Source organism: Zea mays, chromosome 8 (assembly GCF_902167145.1).
Source record: "Zea mays cultivar B73 chromosome 8, Zm-B73-REFERENCE-NAM-5.0, whole genome shotgun sequence".
Taxonomy (NCBI): domain Eukaryota; kingdom Viridiplantae; phylum Streptophyta; class Magnoliopsida; order Poales; family Poaceae; genus Zea; species Zea mays.
The window spans coordinates 69,551,684-69,568,988 of record NC_050103.1 but is presented as its reverse complement, the minus strand read 5'-3'; the positions used below and the strand labels follow the sequence as shown (position 1 = coordinate 69,568,988).

Below are 17,305 nucleotides of genomic sequence, written 5' to 3'. Positions count from 1 at the left end.
GGTTGAGTTCAAGTGGACCCAGAAATGCCAAGAGGCCTTTGAAGCGCTGAAAGAGAAGTTGACAACAGCGCCTGTCCTAGTCTTGCCTGATGTGCACAAGCCCTTCTCGGTGTATTGTGATGCTTGTTACACAGGTTTGGGATGTGTGTTGATGCAAGAGGGAAGAGTTGTGGCTTACTCGTCCCGACAGTTGAAGGTTCATGAGAAGAACTACCCAATCCATGATCTAGAGTTGGCAGCAGTGGTTCACGCACTGAAGACATGGAGGCACTATCTGTATGGACAGAAATGCGATGTTTACACGGACCACAAGAGTCTGAAGTACATATTCACTCAGTCAGAATTGAACATGAGGCAACGAAGATGGTTAGAATTGATCAAAGACTATGAGTTGGAGATTCATTACCATCCCGGCAAAGCAAACGTAGTGGCAGATGCTTTGAGCAGAAAGAGTCAAGTCAATCTGATGGTCGCTCGTCCGATGCCTTATGAGTTGGCCAAGGAGTTTGACAGGTTGAGTCTCGGATTTCTGAATAATTCGCGAGGAGTCACAGTTGAATTGGAACCTACCTTGGAGCGTGAAATCAAAGAAGCGCAGAAGAATGATGAGAAGATCAGTGAGATTCGGCGATTGATTCTAGATGGCAGAGGCAAAGACTTTCGAGAAGATGCAGAAGGTGTGGTATGGTTCAAAGACCGCTTGTGTGTTCCCAATGTCCAGTCTATTCGGGAGTTGATTCTTAAGGAAGCTCATGAGACAGCTTATTCGATCCACCCTGGTAGTGAGAAGATGTATCAGGATCTGAAGAAGAAATTCTGGTGGTACGGAATGAAAAGAGAAATCGCAGAGCATGTGGCTATGTGCGATAGTTGTCGAAGAATTAAGGCAGAACACCAGAGACCAGCTGGATTGTTGCAACCGTTGCAGATCCCTCAGTGGAAATGGGATGAAATTGGTATGGATTTCATAGTCGGATTGCCTCGCACTCGAGCCGGCTACGATTCTATTTGGGTAGTGGTGGACCGTTTGACCAAGTCAGCCCACTTCATACCTGTCAAGACCAACTACAACAGTGCAGTATTGGCAGAATTGTATATGTCTCGGATCGTTTGTCTTCATGGTGTGCCAAAGAAGATAGTGTCAGACAGAGGAACGCAGTTCACCTCTCATTTCTGGCAGCAGTTGCATGAAGCCTTGGGCACGCATCTGAATTTCAGTTCAGCTTATCACCCGCAGACAGATGGTCAGACTGAAAGAACCAATCAAATTCTTGAAGATATGTTGAGAGCCTGTGCGTTGCAAGATCAGTCCGGATGGGACAAGCGATTGCCTTATGCAGAGTTTTCCTATAACAACAGTTATCAGGCCAGTTTGAAGATGTCACCGTTTTAAGCGCTGTATGGAAGGAGTTGCAGAACTCCGTTGCAATGGGATCAGCCTGGAGAGAAGCAGGTGTTTGGGCCAGACATTTTGCTCGAAGCCGAAGAGAACATCAAGATGGTTCGAGAGAATCTCAAGATAGCGCAATCAAGGCAGCGAAGCTATGCAGACACAAGAAGAAGAGAGCTGAGTTTCGAAGTCGGAGACTTTGTTTATCTGAAAGTGTCACCGATCAGAGGAGTCAGAAGATTCGGAGTGAAAGGCAAGCTAGCACCCCGCTACATTGGTCCGTATCAGATTCTTGCAAGACGAGGAGAAGTGGCTTATCAGCTCAGTTTGCCAGAGAATTTGTCTGCTGTGCATAATGTCTTTCATGTGTCTCAGTTGAAGAAGTGCTTGCGTGTGCCGGAAGAGCAGTTGCCAGTGGAAGGTCTGGAAGTCCAGGAGGACTTGACCTATGTTGAGAAGCCAGCTCAGATCCTTGAGGTTGCAGATAGAGTCACCCGAAGGAAGACCGTCAGAATGTGCAAAGTCAGATGGAGTCACCACTCTGAGGAAGAAGCAACCTGGGAGCGTGAAGATGATCTGATGGCTAAGTACCCAGAGCTCTTTGCTAGCCAGCCCTGAATCTCGAGGGCGAGATTCTTTTAAGGGGGATAGGTTTGTAACGCCCCGAATTTTGCAGTTGAATTTTTTCTTTTCTTTACTCGCCAAAATTCGGGCGTTACCTTTTCCTTTTCTTTTTCCCTTCGCTAAACCTTGACCTTTTCCAAAGTTCTAGCGGGATTCGGTTTGGAATTCCCGTACGTAGAAAAACCCTAAATACTTTATGTTGTTTGATGCACCATGCCGCCCTTGCATTTCTTTTGATTGCTTTGAAAGCGCAATTGCATTCATGTAGAAAGATCGGATTTCGAAAATGTGGAGAAGATCTTTTCTTTCTTTTTTTCTCCCTCTCTTTTTTCTCTCCTCTTTTCCTCTCTCTCCCGCGCCGTGGGCCGACCCCGGCCGGCCCAGGCCCCTGCGCGCCCCCCTCTTGGGCCTGGTAGGCCCAGCCGCCCCCCCCTCTTTCCCTTATTCCCTAACCCTCTCCCTCTCCCCCCTCATTTTCTCCCTCCCCACCTAAGCCGCCGCCCCTACCCCCTACCCGGCCCCTGCCCTAGGTCGCCGCGCCGCCCCCTGCCGCCGGCCGCCCCTCGCCGTCGATCCCCGACACCGGTGAGCCCCCCCCCCCCTCCTCCCTCTCTCCCTCCTCCCCCTCTCCTCCCTCCCCTTCCCCTCGCCGCTCGGCCCCATGGCCGGTTCGGCCGCCCGCCCCACCCCGCCGGCTCGGCCGCTCGGCCGCCCCGCCCCCCTGCTCGGCCGGCTCGGCCGCCCCCTGCGCCGCCCGCCCTCGCCAGCCCGGCCGCCCGCCGCCGGCTCAGCCGCCCCGGCTCGGCCGCCCCTGCGCGCCCTGCCCCCGGCCGGTTCAACCGCCCTAGGGCCGGTTCAACCGCCCCCCCCTTCTGTTTTTTTTATTTTTTTTTATTTTATTTTATTTACTTTATGTGATCATAATTACTGTATTTTAAGTAGGCTAATCACTGTTCATGCTATGGGAAAATAGGAAGTTTAATTTAAAATTCCGTTATGTTATTGATTCACGTAGTTAATTGTTTACCCTGTGCAATGTTGATCAACTAAAAGTGATTAGGTTTCCATCAGTATATATAAATATATATAACAGAATTATTTTGTTAAAAACCAATTGTGTCATTAGTGCATAAGATTTAACCCCCTGCGAGACCTTTCCCGTTTCTTTCTAACCATAACAAATGCGTTATCGAATGTCATACTTGATGCATATTCGCTTTATTTGTTATCTTGTATGGTGTACTGTTCTTTTGTATTAAATATGTGGATGTATGTATGTATGTTTGCGCTCGCATAGAGAACGATCCGGTCGAAGAGCCCGAGGAATTCGCAGGAGAAGCCCCTGAGCAGCAGTCGGTTGGTGGAGGCAAGTGTCCTTTGACCTATCTATGTCCTATTCATTCTTTAATTCACCTCCCGCATTACACATTTATACCTAAGGATTGACTAGCTTTTGTTACCCATGCCCTTGTTTACCTATTTGGGTCGGATTATTACTACTTAGTCTGATGCTATTGCTCAACTCTAATCAATGAACATGATGTGATTATCTATGATACGCTGTTTTCCCGTTCTTCTTTATGATTATACTTGTGGTTTTCAAGGGGACTCGAGCGGTTTCTCGAGTGCCTCTCCGTAAGGACCTGTTCTATGGATGACCGCCCGGGAAAACAGTGCAACCATGAGGGTGGAATGGGGTGCCCTTAGCTGAATAATTAGAGGATCCGGGGTGTAGTTCACTTAGCCGTCGTGCCGTCAATGGGGCTCGGTGTATGCGGCTCGCTCTGCCAAGTTTGGGTTCGCCCCTTGGGGAGGAGTGCGGTGCATTTAGGAAACCTAACGGGTGGCTACAGCCCCGGGGAATCTTTGTAAAGGCTACGTAGTGAAACCCTGCCTATTCACCTTGGTAGTGTTTAAGGGTTTGATCGGCCCGAGGCAAGAGGGAATCACGGCTTGTGGGTAAAGTGCACAACCTCTGCAGAGTGTTATGAAACTGATATATCAGCCGTGCTCGCGGTTATGAGCGGCCAAGGGAGCTCCAGTGATTAGTGGTACTTGATCAGAGACATTGTGGTACAGGTGGCAATGAGATTGATGGTTCTGGTTATGATTATGGTATTGGTAAGTGGTATTCTTTCCGTTTGGAAAGGATACATTGGGTTAATAACTTGGGTTAATGTTAAAACCTGGCTTTCTACTAGTAAGTAATAACCTGACCAACTAAAAGCAACTGCTTGACTTATCCCCACATAAAGCTAGTCCACTACAGCCAAACAGGATACTTGCTGAGTATGTTGATGTGTACTCACCCTTGCTCTACACACCAAACCCCCCCCCAGGTTGTCAGCATTGCAACCACTGCTCAGGAGAAGACGAAGCTGTGGAAGGAGACTTCCAGGAGTTCCAAGATTACGACGAGTTCTAGGTGTGGGTTAGCGGCAACCCCCAGTCGGCTGCCTGTGAAGGCCGCGTTATCTACGTTTCTTTTCCGCACTTTGATTTATTGTAAGAACTATATGGACGTCTCAGACGTATGATGTAATCGACTATTATCCCTTTTTAATACTATTTTGAGCACTGTGTGATGATGTCCATATTATGTAACTGCTGTGTACGTGAATAACTGATCCTGGCACGTACATGGTTCGCATTCGGTTTGCCTTCTAAAACCGGGTGTGACAGTGTGGGGCGTGAGCAAGATGCCGCACGGCGTGGCACGTAGTGCTGCCATAACCGATGAGCATGATGAGCTCCATCGTCATGAACGTCGTGGCAGAGAAGAGAGACAAAGCATCACAAGTCATTGCTAGTGGCTAGGAGAAGTGCTTCCTTATGAGTAAGAAGCTACAAGGTCGTCACGCGCTTGCGACGGGTCCTTGGCGAGCATTTTATTGTAGCTCCAATCGAAGCTGAGCGTGTACTGTTTCGCCAGATCTAAGTCAGTTGGGAACGAGATAGAGATGGTTGGTGGCCTTCCGATGCAAAATATGGACGATAGATACATAGTTGATTGCTGCTGTTCGAGGCATTTGGTTCATTAGCTCATATGTTTATTGTAGCTGGATCGGAATTAACCACCCCTCGTGCATGACGTAAGACAATACTGGACACCGCTCAACTCATGCATGGCTCATGCATGCTGCATCATGAATCTCTGCATGGCCTCTATTTGATAATTGTTGAGGCATGTTTTCTTCTCTATCAGATTATTGTGCAATAGCCAGAGACATCTTTATGGTTCTATCTTTCCATGAATTATGTGTTTAATGTGTGTGTCTAAGAGAAAATAAAAATGCATAGGTTCAGTGGAAGATGTTGTGGACCTTTAAAACCGACGGTCATATCGTGTGTTTATATGAAGTCAATGTCTTGAGTTATAAGTTATGAAGGCTGTTACACCATATATAGACCGTGAGAAGTCACCAAGCCTAATACAACAGGAAGCCGTACACATATATATAGTAACACCCCGTTAACTAGAAGGAGGACGAGCTACAAAGAGCTCTATAAAAATAGGGATTAAATTCTTTTTCAACTCATATATTTCTCGGTCTTTTGGCTAAAGTAAAGTATAATATTTATTCTTATCAATTTAACATATGATCTATAGACAATATGTTCACTTAGATATTAAATTTATTTATTATTGATATTTTTTGGAATAATCCATATGACTGGTTTACTTCGCTTAACCATTGATTGCATTGCGAGTACGACCTCGCCTTTTCCAATCAATATCATGAAATACGATTGTGTACCGTCGTAACGCACGAGTATTATACTAGTAGAGATATAATACTATAGTTTACATTATTTATAGAGTAAAATTTAAAATAAAGGGAGATAAGGAATAAGATAGATGAGCCATATGGACGGACTAGACGACTCCAGTGTGCACGGTGTTTTTTTTATCGTTTTAATACTCCAAAATCTCCGTTCGTTTCGACTTATAATTCGTTTAACTTTTTTTTATCTTAAGTCTAAATTTAACTGGCCTATCTCACTAAAATATTATAATTAGCATGAGGTTTTGCAACGTCATTTTCCATAGTCACGATATATGCGCCATAGCCTATCATGTTAAACCATATAAACTCAGTGTCATAGGCAACGACACCGACTCCAAGATTCAAAGGTGGACTAGTTCTCACACAAGCCAAAACGTGATTTTTTTAAGAAAAATACTAAATGTTTGTTTAGTTCAGCCGTGGATTCCTGAGAATCCTCTGAGCTGTCAGAAAATTGTTGTGAGCCGACAATTGTAAAAAACTAAAATTTGTTTAGTTAAATGACTGTAAACTATATATTCTATAAGAGCATGACAATTATAACACGAATAACAAAAATCTGAAAAATCTAAGGTACCAGATGATTCTGAATTGAATTAGAGGAATCTATAAAATTTCAGAAATTTATTTTGATGTTATACCTATTTAGTTAAGATTCTAAGTTTTCGGCAGGGAATGTTGCCGTGGCAATAATGATCTGAGAAAATCTCATCAATGTCATCCAAACTTACAACAATGCCTTTAATGCCATCAGAATTTATAGTTTCACTTCAATGCTATCAAATTTAAATTTAATCCCTTAAATGCTACTATCGCTAGTCCCATATATAGTCCCATATAAAGCAAATCCCTCCAATGCCACTAGAAATTGGTTCGATCTATTTGCGGTTTAAAAATTCTAGAATAAAAACATATAGACTAAAGTTTAGTTCATACTTTTTAAAACCCGATATATTAGTTCGATCTAATTGCTTCCTAATAAATTTAAAAAAATATGAAAAAATGAATAGATCGAATCGAATAACCACATAGTTTTCTGGTTCTAAAAATATGGACTTAAATTTTAAAAAATCATTTAAAATTTCTATTTATATCAGTTAGGAAGAAATAAAGAGTCTCTTAGAGTTTCTCTCCTCCAATGCATAAATTTGCGTCTACATTATGTACCGGACAAACAAAATTTTGTGTGTCCCACATATAAGATATTCATTATACAAATAGTTAAATGACTCTCAAAAATTTATTTGCTTGTTAGAGATAGGGAAACACAAGTGCTTGTTTTTTATTCTGAGATTTTTAAAATCTAAATAAATCGAATCAATTTCTAGTGGTGCTGAAGGAATCAATATAGATTTTGATGGTACCGGAGGGATTTGCTTTAAATAGAACCAACAACGTTAGCTTCAAACTGACAGTGATAGTATTGAAAGTATTAAAATTTAAATTTGATGTTATTGAAGGAACTAGTATAAATTTTGTAACATCCCAATTTTTTTAACTTTGGAATAAAGCTTAATTTAAGATTATTAATTGCTATGTTAGCTTAATCTAAATTATACAAGCCAGGACCTTCATCAGTTAGCTCTCGCTATTCTTCTAATTGCTAGCCCAAGCTTGTCATTCACGATGGTAAATTCTAGCAAATGTCTGATGCCCACCCGCCATAACGCATGCCATGCAGAAGGAGCCCACAACCACCTATGGCAGAACACATGCGTGAAGAAACCACAAGCCTGTCTCTAGCCGCTTTGGTATTTGTGCATCCCGGCAAGCCCCACCTACACCCTCTGCCCTGAGACAGCCTTATCGTGCACGCCGAGCTGCTATATTAAAGTGCCGTGTCGCGGACCTTGAAGTGATGCCTCAGTGCAGAAAGCCACTCTGGCAAGACCACGTGCACCCGACTGAGCACACGCCAGCCACTTGTCGCAATCACAACTAAATGTATGACGCACCATGAGCCAAATAATTACAGCCAGCCATATAAAATAATAACACTATTTTACATAGGCGTTATTACATACTAAATAATAATTAGACAAGCTAATTCCTTCTCTCATGATGATTTTTGCTCATTCTAGTACCAATAATGTATTCTATTCCCTCCTATTGGTAGCCTCATCCACTTATACGTAAATGAAAGGCTAGGGCCTTTAATGCCTAGCGTCATTGCCCTCTAGTGCGATAGCAAGACTACGTGAACCAGCAGCAGCCTGTCCCTTTCCCATAACCAGCCCACGTGATCCACTCCCTGCACACGCAAAAGCCTGTCCAGGAACAGCTCGTGCAAGCACGCCATGGCAGCACCAACACCATTTACTCGCATCCGACGGCAGGGACCAGCCCCCCCCCCCCCCCACGCTGCCAGCCGTGAGTAGACACTTCGGGCAGGGAGCAGTCCATCAAGCTGCGTGCAAAGTGACACCTCAAGCAGAGAGGGAGCAACAGCTCGGCCACTCACAGTGCGCCGGCCAAGGTTTTTCCCAGCACGAACCACCTTTCGTCGCCTATAAATTGAGCTGGCGCGCCACCGTGATGCCTTGCACCTTTCTAGCCCATAGCCGCTACGCCACAAATAAGAACTGAGCTCGTCTCCTCCCTTCAGCTGAACAAACGACCCCGTCGATCTTCCTCCGTAGCTCGTCCCCAGCCCGAGTAAACCACAGGTGAGCATACCCCGATGTCACCCGCAGTGCCGCTCGCTGCAGCTTCCACTAAACCAACCCTTGCTCTCAATTAATCATGACCTGTAAAGTTCTGAAATCAGCCCCCAAAATACTAACCCAACAGCCGCGTAACCCCAGATAGCCACTACTCAATTATTTCTATAATTATCCAACCAGTCGACTTATAAAACCAATATATTAGTCGTTCCAACTCTGTTTAACCTGTTCCTTTTTCCTAAATTTGTCTAAAATAAAACTATATTTAATACAAACAAATTGTGTGATATACTAATGCATGTTTGTCTTGCGCGCGTCATCGTCAAAGCAGAACCGATTCCGGAGGAGAACCCGGAGGAGCCGGGAGACGAGGAACAAGACGCCGCGGGCACGCACGTGAGCGAAGGTAAGTCTCACCGACCCCTTACGTTGATCATGTTTGCTCCTAAGTGAGGAAATAAATAAAACTTGCTAGACATAGGCGTTGCATGAGATAACACACCTGATACTGAGCGAATGAGAGAAATCATGGACTGATGCCTTGATGCATGTTGACTGCATGAATATTAATACCTTGATAATTGATGAAACTGGATCGGAATGAAACCAGAGCAGCATGGTAAGTGTTGGGGCATGCGCTATCGTGGTGGTAGACTTGCGACTGAGTTGCCGTGGTGACATCTCGGGTTGCTAGTTTTGGTTGGTGGCTGCTCTGGAAAACCATAAGGACTATGTGTTGTGGTGCCATCTCACCTAACTTATTTCCAGTGCGACCACATGAGCTTGTATGGGAAAGCCTTAGCCTAATCCCACTGGCTGGCCTGATAGTCGTCCGAGGTGGATATGTTTTGGGTTGGAGACCTGAGTGGTCAGGACCCGGGGTTTGTGGGCGACTAGGCGAGGTGGAGCCATGGCTGGGTGTCGGCTATGACAGAGCCGTCTTGGGATGGTGATGTGCATGTGGGTACAGCGTACAACCTCTGCAGAGTGTATAATCCATTCGAATGGTCCGTGTCCTCGGTATAGGATGGGTTATGGTGTGGACACTTCAACTAGTTGAGCTACCTAACTAATGAGATGGATAACGAGCAAGGATATAGTTCCAATATTGCATTGGTTAATCGTGTTTATTGATCATTGCATACTAATCTGTAACTCCCTCCCTGTAAGGGCGAGGTGGGACTTGCTGAGTACCTTTGTGCTCACCCGTTGTTTTTACAGAGGATCCTGATTTCGTGCTCGAGGAGTTTTGAGTAGTTCGTGCCCTATACCCAAGTTTGGTGTGGTGCCACTGCTGTAGAAGCCACCATGTGGGAAGAAGAGACTACCCTCATGTTTATCTTATCGACTACAGTTCTTCTAGTTTATGTTATTATTGTAATCGAATGTACTAAATAAAGCTCTGTATGACTGTGGCACCACTTGTGTAATGTATTTCACCAGAGACTGTTTTCCTGGTGCTTAAATACATGTTTAGCTTCGGTTGTTTAGACCGGGGCGTTACAAATTTAGATGAAAACAGTCATCTTGGTGGTCATTTTTTCTACGCGGTCTCTTATACTATGTTTAGGATGCATAAGACCATTTCCTTTTTTAATAATGAAAAAAAGAGTTCCGGCCTTCTCCTCCGTAGAGGGTCCGAGCCAATAAGACCATTTCCTTGACTTCTGTATAGCTACGAGCGGGCTCTGTCTCCTGCAGGAGTATGTGAAACGTGCTGACTTTATCTTAGCGGGATGTGTAGACTTGGTCTAGTAAATATCAGCAAAAAGAACCCAGGGAAAAAATAACCAATGACGAGTCTTTGACTTTGTTCAAAAGCTCGCTAATTCCAAGGCAGCAGCGGCAAATCCCATCATTAGCAGGGTGATACACTAATTGAAATATACCCCATCGGGCGCATCAAGCAAGTGATTCAATGACGGTATTCATCATGTTCGCTGCGATTTTTATAATATTTTATCTCTATAAGTTATAATGATAATAGTCCAAACAACTATAGCTGCTGGGGCTATAATAATCACAGTTACCGCAGCTGTAGTAGTCCGAACAGGTTGGCGTCTCTTCGAGGGGAGGTGCTCAATCACAAGTGGGGTCCTTCACCTAGCGCTGGTGGGATGGTGGTCAAGTCGGTTGGCGCTTTGGTGAGGCCGTGTCCGTGAGGGACGGATCCTGGCCGTCCGGTCCCAAGGACCGACAGATCCAACGGCATAAAGCGTGGTAGTTGTGCATTTTAGAAGCCACCGGTGGAGCGGCAAAACAAAATAAAATAAACTACTGACCCCGCGTACGGCGTACCTGGGTCATCAGACGACTCAACTAACCATTTTGTTTTTAGTACTTAACACAACGTTTCCAGCTGGATGGTCATTGACGGCAGCATCAATTCAGCACAGGATCGAATTTTGTATGTAGCTACCCGATTGGTGATCGTTTATCTGTCATCTTTCATGAATATTTCGCATGAATTAAGTAGCTATAGGAGCATTATCCTATCATTCCCACTCTTACACAACACTAACTAACAATCTCAGTGTTCATGTGACACCGACACCGTGCATGCTAATGCCAATGTTGTTTTATTCTAGTTGTGACATTAACTAAAGTATTAAGATATTCCGAAAATGGATATTTATAACGTGTGTGTATATATATATATATATATACACACGACAGCACTAAAATGCACCTGGGTGCATTCTCTATATTGAATGCACCCAGGCGTAATATATAAATACGACCCCATCAAGCCTCATCGCGCCCTCGGCCTTCCCGCGCCTCCCTGCCCCCCGCCGCCGCCGCGCGCCTCCCTGACCACGCGCCACCCTATACCCCGCAGCCACCGATCGCATCCCTGTCACCGCGCCGCCGCCGTCTCCTCCTTCCTCCGATCCTCTAACCCTAGATCCATGGCCCCACCGTCGCTGCCGCACCTTGAATCGCCTCGATGCTCCTCCCCTAATTCCTTGGCGATTGTTGTGGCTGGAGGTGCTGATCCGATATTGCCGTCTCCGATTGCGACAACGGGAGCGGGTGTACGCGGCGGATCAGGTGATCCCTTGCATCACAAAACGTTGCTGACGCCACCGCCTTCAATTCCACCTGGATCGCTGATCACTCCGGATGCAGCCCAGCTGTTCCATCCGGTAAGAAAAAAAACAGTCAAAAATTGTTGCTCCACCGTGCGTGGTTTGTTGATTTTCTGTTGCATCGTTTGTTGCAAACTTGAGTCTCTGTTTTTACTCATTGATTACAGTTGCATGGGGTGTTTGTGTTCCAGTTGCAACGTGGTTTGCTTGTTGATTGCAACTATGTGTATACTCTAATTGCAAACTTCAGTCTCTGTTTTTACTCATTGATTACAGTTGCATGGTGTATTTGTGTTCCAGTTGCAACGTTGTTTGCTTGTTGATTGCAACTAGGTGTATACTCTAATTGCAAACTTGAGTCTCTGTTTTTACTCATTGATTACAGTTGTAATCATTGTTTGTGCTCCAGTTGCAACGTTTGTTGCTTGTTGATTGCAACTAGGTGTATCCTCTAATTGCAAACTTGAGTCTCTGTTTTTACTCACTGATTACATTTGCATGGTGTGTTTGTGTTCCAGTTGCAACGTTGTTTGCTTGTTGATTGCAACTATGTGTATCCTCTAATTACAAAACTCATGATTGCGTGTTGTCCTGCAGGATGCAAACATACTTGATGTGTTTGTCCCCAGGGTGCAGCAAACATTTGATACAAAAGAAGAAGCCTACCTCTTTTACCTTGACTATGCAAAGTTGGCTGGTTTTAGTGTCAGGACAAAAAGGACTAGTAAAGAAACCACACACTGGGTTTGCAACCGAGAGGGGTTTCTGAAGCCAGGTCAAGAGAATGAGGAGCCTATGACAAATAAGACATCGATGAGAATTGGTTGCCCTGCTTATGTGAAGGTGAAGGAGGACAAGAAGCGCAATATTTGGTATTTTCATCATGTTCAGGAAGCACACAATCACAAACTTGAACCCTCACCAAGGATGGTGAGATATATGCATTCTCATAAGCAGAGGGAGGCAGCGTTGGATGACCTGTTTGCAATCATGTCAAAGAGTGGTGTGCCAACACAGGCAGCAATGAATGTAATGTCAGAATTATTTGGAGGCCGTCAAAACTGGCCGTTCACAGAGAAAGATGTCCATAACAAGTAGGTCATAAAAAAACTGACATCATATCTTTGTGCGATATATTGACAACAACATCTTCATTTGTTTTTTCTTTTATGGTACAGGAAAGCTGAGCAAGCAAGGGAGGAGAGGGATGGTGACATGGATAAACTGTTCCAATTTTTCAGGGAGTGCAAAGAACACAATGAATACTTTTACTGGGATGTGGATTTTGAACCAAAAACAAATGTGCTTCGGAGCATTTTTTGGTGTCATGCAAGTCAGCGTGCAGAATACAAGGATTTTGGGGATGTAGTCACATTTGACACAACACACAAGACTAACAACAAGCATATGCCGTTGGCCATGTTTGTGGGTTGCAGCAATAATTTGAAAAATGTGTCCTTTGGCCAAGCACTTCTTCGGGATGAAACAATAGACACATTCAGATGGCTTTTTGAGACCTTTAAAAGTTGCATGGGTGGTCAGCAACCTTTTGTGATTCTTACAGGTATGCTTTGGCTACAAAAAAATGCTTGTCACATAATTACTGCTGTGTTGTTGCAACTGTATCTTTGAAGATGATTGCAATATTTTAAACTGCTTGATTGCAAACCTATTGGGGTTTTTTGCTGATTTTTATTTTTGACAAACAGATGAAGATGCAGCGATGAAGGAAGCAATAAGGATTGTGTTTAACAAGACACAACACCGAAATTGCCGATGGCACATAACCAGAACATGGGATTACGAACTCGAGGAGCTGTACAAATTGCACAATGATAATAATCTAAAGGAGAAACTGCAGTCCCTGATAAACTATCCTCTGGGACCCACACAATTTGAGGTGGAGTGGAATAAACTGGTGGATGAATGTGGCATAAGAGAACACCCTGCAATTGTTGCATTGTGGCAAAAAAGGAAGAGATGGATAACAACATATTTCAAAGGCATGTACTGTGGGCGAATGACTTCCACCCAGAGATCTGAGAGCCAAAACAGGGTTTTGAAAGATGGTTATGTTAACAATGTGACAAGCCTGCATATATTTGCAAAGAGGGTGCTTGACTCGATTCAGCACACAGACCACATGGATGCTGGGGAATCACACTACTCACAGGTATTTGCCCACACCCCTGAATTTTTTGGTCTGATTGTAAAAAAACTGTTAAACATAAATGATTCCAACTGCTGGTGTGGTGTGATTGCAACTACTGTATAATTCTACCCAAATATCTGTTAAAAAATGTAAACAAAATGATTGCAACTACTGTTGTGTTATAATTGCAACTGCTGGTGTGGTGTGGATGCAAGCACTGAATAACTCTAGGGAATTTTGTTAAACAAACAATGATTACAACTGTTGTCTGGTGTAATTGCAACTGATGGTCTGGTGTGATTGCAACTTCTATATAACTATGCCCAAAAATTGGTTAAACAAACAATGATTACAACTGCTGTCTCATGTAATTGCAACTGCTGTCTGATGTGATTGCAACTGCTGGTATTGATGCAGACTGAAGTTGTCAGAGCCTGCAAATCAAGATTTGATGAGCAACTCAGCAGGGTGTACACCAGGGCTGTGTACAATGAATACAAGAGGGAATATATTAACAGCACAGCTTTTGTGATAGAGCCTGATCCGGGAGTGGAATGCGGTTACTTGGTGAAACATGAGAAAGGCGATGGGACATTTTGCTGGGCACAACACGCATTCAAAGTGGTGGCTGACAAAGCAGCAGGCGTGTATAAATGCGAATGCATGCAGTGGGAGCATACAGGTGAGATGAATTGCAACCTCGTTACATTAACAAAATTAAACATTGATGTTCCTGCATATTTACATCCAAATTGCAACAAAAAAATGCAGGTCTGTTCTGCATGCACATAATAAAGGCATTCACCCACCTCCAAGTCCAAAACATACCTGAAAAGTACATTCTGAAGCGATATACACGTAATGCAAGATCTGTGGTTCCGTGGGACCGGCACGATGTGAGTGTTGGTGGTCAAAATGAGACAGAGCAGTCAAGGTTGTCGAAGCTGCTGCCAAAGTTAATGCGACTGGGAAGAGCGGGAAGCAAATCTGATAGAGCATACACTGAAACTATCAGGCACATCGACATGATAACTCCTGGGATTGAGCTTCTACGAACAGCGGAGATTGGTCCGATTGGTCCGGACGAAGCAACAAATACTGAGTTGCAGCAAGATGCAGAAGGACGGCGGAATATTGGTCCCATTGCACCAACACAACAAAGTTCTGACAACAATATAGAACCTGTTGTGATGCCAACTGGACCTACACCACCACCGGAATCGGGTCTGAATCCAGATTCTGCAAACTGCCTCACTGATCTAAGATTGACTGAACCGCCAGTGTCGCGCACGAAGGGTAGGAAGTCTGCCAGTGGGGCTAAATGTGCTAAAAATAGTGTGGAACCTGCTAATCCATACAGCACATATAGTGGTGGTCAGGGCATAAGAGAGTGCCAAACCTGCCATGTTAGGGGGCACTATAGCACAACATGCCCTCAGAACCCAAACAGAAGCAGAGCGGCCGAGAACAAGGACAAAAAGAGAAGTGCAAAAACTGTAGGTTGGACTCCAAGAAAAAGAGGTCGCCCAACAATAAAAAAAGGACTAGATGGGAATCAAGATGAGGCACAGAGTGAGGGGGATGATACACAGCAATCTGGGTGCACTATGGCGGTGCAGGAGTCAGCAGCACACGCGGTGATTGCAAGAATTAGGAGGGCGACAACTTGCCATGTTAATTACCAGGACGAAAGTGATTAAGGATGACTATGAATCTGACTGAATCTCCAATGTAATATTTCAATTTTATCTTATTTTATAACTCTGTGTAAGTTAAACTCAATAATGACTGTGTGACTGTTCGGAAAACAGTGGACACACATGACCAACCAATTGCAACATCGTAGTTGCGCTGATTGCAACTGTATGTATACACTGAATAATACATGAATCTGTGTTATCTGTTTACGTCTCGACATATAATTAAAATATATCTTGTTTTATTATAATATAACAGTTGCTACTACTCATAAACAGGTTTGCAAAGTTTGCCATTATGCTGGTTACCAAAACATAGATATAAAAATGAGTGGTCATGGCCAATTGCAACTACGATTACAATTTCAGTTGCAACTGTAACATATACACTGGTTGCAACTGCCTCATATGGAAGGACTCCACCTCGCCGGTGGGTACAGAACACAAACATATACATTGGTTGCAACTGCAATGGCTGGGATTTTTCAAACAAAATTGGAAACTGCAGTTTAGAGTACGATAACAACTAGATGAATAGACCAGTTGCAAATGGAAACAGTGCGCTGGTTGCAACCTAAACAACATTACTGGATTGTTTCTGGAGATAACATAACACAACTGATTGTTTCTGACTACTGCATAACACAACAGATTGTTTTTGCATGAATCTAATTGTTCGACTGACTACTATCCCATTCAATTGGCAACGGACGACCACCAATTCTAAACTTATCAAGCGAACCAGGAATTTCAGCTTGGTTCAAAGGGTGGAAGATCTCGTAATGCAACAGCTCACATCTGTATATCGGGCCCTTGAACTGCAATGGCATAAAAACATCATAATGGTCAGTGACTATATTATGATGCAAATATAGAAAACACACAAAAAAAGCACCAAAACAGATAGAAAATCAGTTGACAGCATGGCTAACCGGATTGATTTCCTTGGTCATTTTGTCCCCATCATAATATTCCATGTACTTCCATACAAAAAAAAGACAATCGCTTGGACCTGCTTGCTTTGGCACATCAATAAAAGGCCGCCTCCACTTGCTAACTCTGGGTAACTTGAGGTTGGAAACTTTCTGGAAGGCTGCATCGATGATTGGGATTTTGGCAAAGACAGCCTTGTGCCGTTCTTCCTGATTAGAACAATTCAGGAAGTAGTCGTTCGAGTCCAGCACATCAATACGCTTATGGATAAAATTGAAGCAATATACAAAATAGTGAGCACCATCTTTGATAGGGACAAAAACCTGGTGCAAGAAAGGAGTAGAAAACTAATTACTAAAAATGGAAAACATATATGAAAAAAGAAGTTGCAAGAAAAAAGTATAGACAGTTGCAAAGTATGTGTCCTGGTGATTGCAACTGTAAATGATGGAAAGTAAAAAATTGTATGTATGAAAAAAGTGGGTTGGGGAAAAGATCTGCTAACCAATTTTGCTCTTGACAAATCATAGTTTTCGCACTCAGACATCAGATTATTCCATACATATATGAATTCTTCCGTCTCAGATTTATCAGCGTTGAGTACTGCTTCACACGTTGATACATTGAACTGTATGTGTTTTCCAGTTTGGAGAATAAATAAAAAAGAGAAATGATAAATGATTAAATTAGTTTAAACACATAAATGCAAGACAGTATACAAAAAATACATGGTTTTGGAGAAGAAACTTACATAAAAACCAGTGGTCAGAAACACTCTGTATCCACAAGAATCAACCTTGTGCACAATATCATCATGTCGCATGCAGTGCACGAAAAAGTCTATGATTCCTGACTCGCCAAGGGTGTCATTAGAAAAAGATGTTAAAATTTCCTCGCCAGTTAGTCCAACAAGAAGGCCAAACTCCAACAAAATTCTCCTGCATCAACAAAAAAAAGAAAAAAACATAT

General features: G+C 43.6%; 1 protein-coding gene across 1 annotated transcript; it reads left to right on the top strand.

The window, feature by feature from the left end:
- Positions 1–11,374: 11,374 nt before the first annotated feature.
- LOC103635327 (protein FAR1-RELATED SEQUENCE 4-like) lies at positions 11,375–15,613 on the top strand. Its single transcript, XM_008657808.3, has 6 exons — positions 11,375–11,611; positions 12,152–12,648; positions 12,733–13,118; positions 13,264–13,727; positions 14,124–14,388; positions 14,478–15,613. Exons 1-6 carry the CDS (start codon positions 11,375–11,377, stop codon positions 15,404–15,406), a joined length of 2,778 nt encoding a protein of 925 aa, XP_008656030.2. The 3' UTR covers positions 15,407–15,613.
- The last annotated feature ends 1,692 nt before the right edge of the window (positions 15,614–17,305 follow it).